Source organism: Odontesthes bonariensis, chromosome 10 (genome assembly GCF_027942865.1).
Source record: "Odontesthes bonariensis isolate fOdoBon6 chromosome 10, fOdoBon6.hap1, whole genome shotgun sequence".
NCBI lineage: Eukaryota > Metazoa > Chordata > Actinopteri > Atheriniformes > Atherinopsidae > Odontesthes > Odontesthes bonariensis.
In genome coordinates this window covers 1934456-1943101 of record NC_134515.1, presented here as the reverse complement: position 1 = coordinate 1943101, position 8646 = coordinate 1934456, and the positions used below count along the sequence as shown (strand labels likewise).

The window sequence follows — 8646 nt, the reverse complement described above, 5'->3', positions numbered from 1 at the left end:
TTGAAACTCCTCCTTACAGGGGATTCCGCCAGCCGTTCCCAGCAGACCCTCACAATACGTTTGGGCCTGCCAGGTCTGACCGGCTTCCTCCCCCACCAGCGGAGCCAACTCACCACCAGGTGGTGATCAGTTGAAGCTCCGCCCCTCTCTTCACCCGAGTGTCCAGGACATACGGCCGCAAGTCCGACGATACGACTACAAAGTCGATCATCGAGCTGCGGCCTAGGGTGTCCTGGTGCCAAGTGCACATATGGACACCCTTATGCCTGAACATGGTGTTCGTTATGGACAGTCCGTGACGAGCACAGAAGTCCAACAACAGAACACCACTCTGATTCTCCCAATCATGCCCCTCCAGGTCTCACTGTCATGGTCCACAACAGAGCAGATTTAATTTCATTTTGGGCCCTTTTTCTTTTATCTGCACTTTGAAGGTATTTCCGTAATCTGTAAATTTGTTTCAACAGCTGCTTAAACCAAAAATTGCTTATTCTGTTTAATATCAACTTAACAATCCACATTCTGTCTATTTGTGATATTGTTATGTTTTTTTTTTTTTTACTATTTGTGATATTAATGTGTTTTTATCTACTTTATGTACGGTGACCTTGAGTGTCCAGAAAGGCGCCTTCTAAAATTAAATTTATTATTATATTATTATTATTAAACAGTTTATTTAGCTCCTGTTCTTGCTCCAACAGTCACACAGTGACGAAAGAGGAGAAACAAAACACAATGAAATATGACCATTTGGTTTTCATCCCACCTCTCCTCACCTGGAGGTCCTGCTCTGCAGTAACACCTGCAGAGAAGTCGGACTTACGATGACGGCGTCCAGAACCAGACGGACGTGTGGTCGTAAGAGATGACTTTATTAGGTTGGATGAGACCAGGCTGGACAGGACGAGACATATAACGTAACATTTGTGTAGGAGCTATTTGTAAAGTTAGTTTTTGTTTTTTTGGTTCTAGTCTAAATTTGATTTGCTAACTATGAGTAACTTCATTTTATTAATTTCAGTGCTTTATTTAGATTAGATTTTTTTTGGCTAATATTCTTTGTTGGTTATTTGTTTAGAATATTTTGGTTATTGGGTCACACTGGGCACCTGGAGTCCCAGCATGCACCTGGGTGGGCCAATGGTTTTTACCAGGGAAAGGAAGAGAGCAGCAGGTTTTCTTTGTTCTTTTGTTTGTTTTATTGTTTTGAAATAAATCATCAGAAAACACAAGAATTCATTTTGGACATTCATCTCCTTTTGCCTGCGTTAAACCACATCCCCCATGATGCATCAGTGGTCGTTTTATTTTGTTTGGTTTAAGTTTAATTAGTTTTTGATGGACAAATGGCCACTACAATTTGTTTGTTGAAAGATTAAAAAATTTAATGAAGTATTGAACGTTCATTAAAAGTTTCACAGGAAAACATCAGAGTCAAAGAAAGGAAAGAAAACACAGACATGATGTGCACGTGAACATTTCTACACAGTGAAAAACAAAAGTGAAGACATGAAAATGACTCGTCTCTGTGTAAATGTTCATGATTCATCCCCTGGTGACGCTCGTGCAGCCGCTGGCTGAGCGGAAGCTTTGATCAGCTGCTCGGCCACATCGAAACACTCCTCCCACCGATCGCTTTCTATTCTTCTCTCAAACTCCTCCGTCAGCCTTTCTCTGGCACATTTCCTCAAAGTCTCTTTCAGAACGCGTTCCTCCTGCTCTAAAATCAGTTTGTGGTATAATTTCTGTCTTTCCCCACTTGAAGGCTTCCTCCACCTGAACAGCTGAGTCACCGCCGGCACACAAACGATAGCAAAGAGCAAGAAGGAGCCGATGTTCTGGAAAAGAAGAAGAAGAAGCAGAGATGTTAACCCGTGTCAGTTACTGCAGGTTGATACTCGCATTAAAGAAGATTCAAAGTCTTGATAAATGCTGGGGAAGCTTTGTGGCCTTTTTGCAAAATAGCACCGCTCTTAATTGTGATGGCCATGATTAGACCTAGCCACTTAAAGTCTTTCATTATGTACAGGCTACTGCATAACTTATCCTGTTGTGTACCTTTTCTTTTCCTTTTTAACCCATAAAAACCCACCATGATTCAGGTGTCACTCGCCCTTTAAGTGTTTTGGAAAGTTCCATAAAAACTTTATCCTTGATTTCAACTCCTGAATTGCCAGAGTGAGCCATGCTTAACATCCTGGAGGGTCATGTGACAGGTCATGTGATTTAGTCTTCCCATAATAACATTTCCTAGATGTCTGTGTGCCAGGTTAGCACTACGGGCAGAGCTAGCTAAATTTAAATCGCTTGTTGTTGGTTGCTAAAGGAAAGATTCAAACCATTTAACACCCAATGACACATCTTTGACACTAGGGAGTGTTGTTTTGAGAAAATTGTCAGAAATGTGTTCTATATACTCTGTTTTATGTCCCCCATAATTTTCCTTGATGGAGAAATTATCCAGGTTCTTAACACCAAATCTGACATATATCGCATTACAGATCTCTGATAGTGTGTGGGGGGGGGGGGGAATTTTGGAACAAATGTGGTCTATTTAGGCTATGGCTACACGGAAACGAAACAAGTTTTTTTTTTAAAACGGGTACGAAAATTCTTGCGACCACACGGCAACGCTGCTGTAAAGACTCAGGTCCAGACGAAAACGGATGAAAACGATGAAACGATGCAGTACACACGCCACTGTGTCACGCCACGCTGTGAGACAATAGAGAAGTCTCACAGCGTCAACGTTTGACTGACGCAAAAACGTTTTAGCTGTAACAATGGAAACGAAACGACACCGTTTCAAAATCTTCCCACTCTGGAACCCGTTCTCAAAAACTATCGTTTTGGGGTAGTGGGAACGCCGGCTCCGTGTGGCCGCGACAGCGAAACACTAAGAAAAAGTATCGTTTACAGTGAAAAACGTTTCCGTGTAGCCGCAGCCTGAGTCTGTGTTATGACCGTTCTTATGGATTAAACCCTGAATTTTATTTATTTATCATTTAGCTTATGTATTTGTCTTGTTGTGACTATTATGGATGTGAATGCTGTTGTGTTGCAGTATTGTTTATACTGATTGTATGTGGGGGGGGGGGGGGGGGTGTAAAATTTCAAATATCTATAAACATATTGTTAAAATAAAAAATAAGAAGATTCAAAGTCTTGATAAATGCTGGGGAAGCTTTGTGGCCTTTTTGCAAAATAGCACTTCTCTTAATTGTGATGGCCATGATTAGACTTAAAGTTTTTCATTATGTACAGGCTACTGCATAACTTATCCTGTAAGTATATCTATGATGTGTACCATTTCTTTTTTTTTTCCTTTTTAAACCTTAAATTGTATTTATTTATCATTTAGCTTATGTATTTTTCTTGTTGTGACTATTATGGATGTGAATGCTGTTGTGTTGCAGTATTGTTTATACCGAAAATTTCAAATATCTATAAACTTATTGTCAAAAGAAGAAAAGAAGAAGATTCTCACCCTGGACGTGTTCCTCAGCTCAGCGAGCATCACTCGCTCCTCCTCGCTGAGCCACCCCGTGTTCTTGCAGGCCAGCTTCGCCTGCTGCTCAGAGTGATCGTTCATGCAGCAGACGTACCAGTCTCCACCGATGAACACGCACACCACCCACAGCAGGGCGACGAACGCCGCCTCGGTGATGTGGCGGCAGCAAGAAGCCAGGAAGCTGCAGGCGTGGCGGCGGTCGGCCGAGAACAGGTGGCGGCCGACTCTGTGGAAGGATCGGTCCGTCCACAGCACGAACAGGAAGGTGATGAAGAACGGCAGCGCCACGTACAGGCTGCAGTCCAACCGCTGAGGTCTGCAGGAGCATTCAAAGCTCCGGCCGAGGAAGAGGAAGATCACAAACACTGCAAAGTAGGTGCAGAACCTCCCACAGACCCAGCGCTGCTGTGCGTTCTCCATCTCTGATGTTAATCTGAGAAACACTGGCAGCCTTCAGCTCGTGCTCTCTGCATATGTGCCACAGAACCATCCACTTCCTGTTCCTGAAAGCTGCTGAGTCGGCACTGCTGATGAGTCAGATCAGAGTGGCTCACTGTGAAATGTAAAAGCCAAAACTTTAAACTTTCCACGTGTTGGGTTTCAGCTCCACCGTCCTGTGGATGTTAGATCCTCATCCTAAAGAGCCTTCCACTGCCTCATTTCTCTCCTCAGGCCTTTAACGGGCCTCAAGTCTTTAACGGGCCTTTAACGGGCCTTTAACGGGCCTCAAGCCTTTAACGGGGCTCAAGCCTTTAACGGAACTTTAACGGGCCTCAAGCCTTTAACGGAACTTTAACGGGCCTCAAGCCGTTAACGGGCCTTTAACGGGCCTCAAGCCTTTAACGGGCCTCAAGCCTTTAACGGGGCTCAAGCCTTTAACGGGCCTCAAGCCTTTAACGGGGCTCAAGCCTTTAACGGGGCTCAAGCCTTTAACGGGTCTCAAGCCTTTAACGGGCCTCAAGCCGTTAACGGATCTTTAACGGGCCTCAAGCCTTTAACGGATCTTTAACGGGCCTCAAGCCTTTAACGGATCTTTAACGGGCCTCAAGCCTTTAACGGATCTTTAACGGGCCTCAAGCCTTTAACGGGGCTCAAGCCTTTAACGGAACTTTAACGGTCCTCAAGCCTTTAACGGATCTTTAACGGGCCTCAAGCCTTTAACGGATCTTTAACGGGCCTCAAGCCTTTAACGGGCCTCAAGCCTTTAACGGATCTTTAACGGGCCTCAAGCCTTTAACGGAAATTTAACGGGCCTCAAGCCTTTAACGGAACTTTAACGGGCCTCAAGCCTTTAACGGATCTTTAACGGGCCTCAAGCCTTTAACGGAACTTTAACGGGCCTCAAGCCTTTAACGGATCTTTAACGGGTCTCAAGCCTTTAACGGATCTTTAACGGGTCTCAAGCCTTTAACGGATCTTTAACGAGCCTCAAGCCTTTAACGGAACTTTAACGGGCCTCAAGCCTTTAACGGAACTTTAACGGGCCTCAAGCCTTTAACGGATCTTTGACGGGCCTCAAGCCTTTAACGGAACTTTGACGGGCCTCAAGCCTTTAACGGATCTTTGACGGGCCTCAAGCCTTTAACGGAACTTTAACGGGCCTCAAGCCTTTAACGGATCTTTAACGGGCCTCAAGCCTTTAACGGATCTTTAACGGGCCTCAAGCCTTTAACGGGCCTCAAGCCTTTAACGGATCTTTAACGGGCCTCAAGCCTTTAACGGATCTTTAACGGGCCTCAAGCCTTTAACGGATCTTTAACGGGCCTCAAGCCTTTAACGGAACTTTAACGGGCCTCAAGCCTTTAACGGATCTTTAACGGGCCTCAAGCCTTTAACGGAACTTTAACGGGCCTCAAGCCTTTAACGGAACTTTAACGGGCCTCAAGCCTTTAACGGATCTTTAACGGGCCTCAAGCCTTTAACGGATCTTTAACGGGCCTCAAGCCTTTAACGGAACTTTAACGGGCCTCAAGCCTTTAACGGAACTTTAACGGGCCTCAAGCCTTTAACGGAACTTTAACGGGCCTCAAGCCTTTAACGGAACTTTAACGGGCCTCAAGCCTTTAACGGATCTTTAACGGGCCTCAAGCCTTTAACGGATCTTTAACGGGCCTCAAGCCTTTAACGGAACTTTAACGGGCCTCAAGCCTTTAACGGAACTTTAACGGGCCTCAAGCCTTTAACGGATCTTTAACGGGCCTCAAGCCTTTAACGGAACTTTAACGGGCCTCAAGCCTTTAACGGATCTTTAACGGGCCTCAAGCCTTTAACGGAACTTTAACGGGCCTCAAGCCTTTAACGGATCTTTAACGGGCCTCAAGCCTTTAACGGAACTTTAACGGGCCTCAAGCCTTTAACGGATCTTTAACGGGCCTCAAGCCTTTAACGGAACTTTAACGGGCCTCAAGCCTTTAACGGATCTTTAACGGGCCTCAAGCCTTTAACGGATCTTTAACGGGCCTCAAGCCTTTAACGGAACTTTAACGGGCCTCAAGCCTTTAACGGAACTTTAACGGGCCTCAAGCCTTTAACGGATCTTTAACGGGCCTCAAGCCTTTAACGGAACTTTAACGGGCCTCAAGCCTTTAACGGAACTTTAACGGGTCTCAAGCCTTTAACGGATCTTTAATGGGCCTCCAGCCTTTAACGGATCTTTAACGGCCCTCAAGCCTTTAACGGAACTTTAACGGGCCTCAAGCCTTTAACGGATCTTTAACGGGCCTCAAGCCTTTAACGGATCTTTAACGGGCCTCAAGCCTTTAACGGATCTTTAACGGGCCTCAAGCCTTTAATGGATCTTTAACGGGCCTCAAGCCTTTAACGGATTTTTAACGGGCCTCAAGCCTTTAACGGATCTTTAACGGGCCTCAAGCCTTTAACGGAGCTTTAACGGGCCTCAAGCCTTTAACTAGGCCCTCCAGAAAAAATGCGATTTTGCGATCGCTGATTTTATTGCAAAATCAGCAAAATACCGCTGATTATGCGCGGGTCAATATTTTTCAAAAAAGCCGCATATTCACCGCAATAATCACATTTTCCACGCAAAATATGCGAAATATGCAGGATTCGCTTGATTTCATAATCTCCGCACTTTTCTGCATAAAGTTGGGAAGAGAAAAAAATTGTCTAAATGAACCAAATTAACTGGTGATGTAATTTATATCCGACTCGCGGCTTGCGACGTCATTGCCACCGACACACACAAGGAAAACAGCACCGTAGCGTGAAGAGAAAATTAACGAGAGACAAAATGAAAAAAGCTAATCGATCTCACCTACCGACGCACATTACTGCCAAAGACCGGGCAAACCAGTACCCCGATGTCTTGCACGAAAGCGGGGGGAAACTATTCTTCACCCAGTGCAACTGTGTGTTGGAGCATAAAAGAAAATCGTCGGTGACGTGCCACTTTACCAGCGCGAAACATTTGAAAATGCTTTCTGCAGCTGCGGAAAGGAAAGCCAAAGCCAGACAGCTGACGTTCACCGAGGCATCAACCTCCAAAACCATTGCGAGGGCTACCAGAAACAAGGCAGCATTTATTTTATCTTTTACAATTCTGTGACTCAGGAATGTTTAAGCCATGTTTTTTTTTTCCGACTGATTGTGAAACTGCTCAAGTTGTTAAAATAAAAAAACCTTCTGTGAAGTAACTTGGTCCCAGTGTGCTTGTTTATCATAGGAGGTCTTTAAAATGACTCTTTTTCATCCAGTAGCAGCATATTTTGCAACTTTGCATAATTCGCAAGTTTCCGCAACTTCTCGCAAAAAACCCTGCATATTCAATCGCGTAATCAAGTAATTATGGCCGCGTTTTTCTGGAGGGTCTATTTAACGGGCCTCAAGCCTTTAACGGGCCTCAAGCACTTAATGGAACTTTAACGGGTCTCAAGCCTTTAACGGAACTTTAACGGGCCTCAAGCCTTTAACGGATCTTTAACGGGCCTCAAGCCTTTAACGGAACTTTAACGGGCCTCAAGCCTTTAACGGATCTTTAACGGGCCTCAAGCCTTCAACGGATCTTTAACGGGCCTCAAGCCTTTAACGGAACTTTAACGGGCCTCAAGCCTTTAACGGAACTTTAACGGGCGTAGCGTTTCTACTCGTGAAAATGAATTATTTTGCAGGATATTAATAAAAGAAGAAGGTTACCACCTTTCTTTTTATGAGTCTGAAAGGAAGACTGTTTAAAGTTATAAGGAAAATCTCTGAATATGTGCCACACAGAACCATCCACTTCCTGTTCCTGAAAGCTGCTGAGTCGGCACTGCTGATGAGTCAGATCAGAGTGGCTCACTGTGAAATGTGAAAGCCAAAACTTTAAACTTTCCACGTGTTGGGTTTCAGCTCCACCGTCATGTGCATGTTGGAACCTCATCAGCTTTAATCATCGTTCATTTAAAGCAGATTTATAATAATCTGCTGATGCCTGAAACGTTTCAAACATTTAAGTCAGCGGTCTGTATCACAAACCAGAGTCACGTGCTCGTGGTTATGACACAAAGCTGCCACACTGTACAGTTCTGCTCTGAAGAACACAAACCCTTAAATCTGTCATTCATTGAAAAGTTCAACTTTTAACAGACGAGTGAGTGTGAGTCTCTGTGATGGACTGACAACCCGTCACAGGCGTACCCGCCTTTAGCCCGATGGCAGCTCCCAAAGAGCCTTCCACTGCCTCATTTCTCTCCTCAGGTCTTTAACGGGCTTCAGGTCTTTAACAGGCCTTTCCTTTAACGGGCCTTTCCTTTAACGGGCCTTTACTGGGCCTCTGGCCTTTAACTGGCCTTTAACTGGCCTTTAACGGGCCTTTAACGGGCCTTTAACGGGCCTCAGGTCTTTAACGGGCCTTTCCTTTAACGGGCCTTTAGTGGGCCTCTGGCCTTTAACTGGCCTTTAACGGGCGTAGCGTTTCTACACGTGAAAATTAATTATTTTGCAGGATATTAATAAAAGAAGAAGAAGGGGCACCACCTTTCTTTTTATGAGTCTGAAAGGAAAACTGTTTAAAGTTATAAGGAAAATCTCCACTGAAGCTAAGTCCGACACTTAAGAATTGATGTAACGCTCTGATCATTTACAAGAACATTTATTTAAACAGTACTTCAAGATTATACGCAAACAGTCGATAAAAG

The 8646-nt window shown here is 44.6% G+C and overlaps 1 protein-coding gene across 1 annotated transcript; it reads right to left on the bottom strand.

Annotated features, from left to right (window-relative positions):
* Nucleotides 1–1184: 1184 nt before the first annotated feature.
* Nucleotides 1185–4129, bottom strand: LOC142390155 (uncharacterized). Its single transcript, XM_075475530.1, has 2 exons — nucleotides 3488–4129; nucleotides 1185–1838 (listed from the first exon to the last, which is right to left on the bottom strand). The coding sequence occupies exons 1-2, from the start codon at nucleotides 3929–3931 to the stop codon at nucleotides 1539–1541; spliced, it is 744 nt and encodes a 247-aa protein (XP_075331645.1). The 5' UTR covers nucleotides 3932–4129; the 3' UTR covers nucleotides 1185–1538.
* Between the last annotated feature and the right edge of the window lie 4517 nt (nucleotides 4130–8646).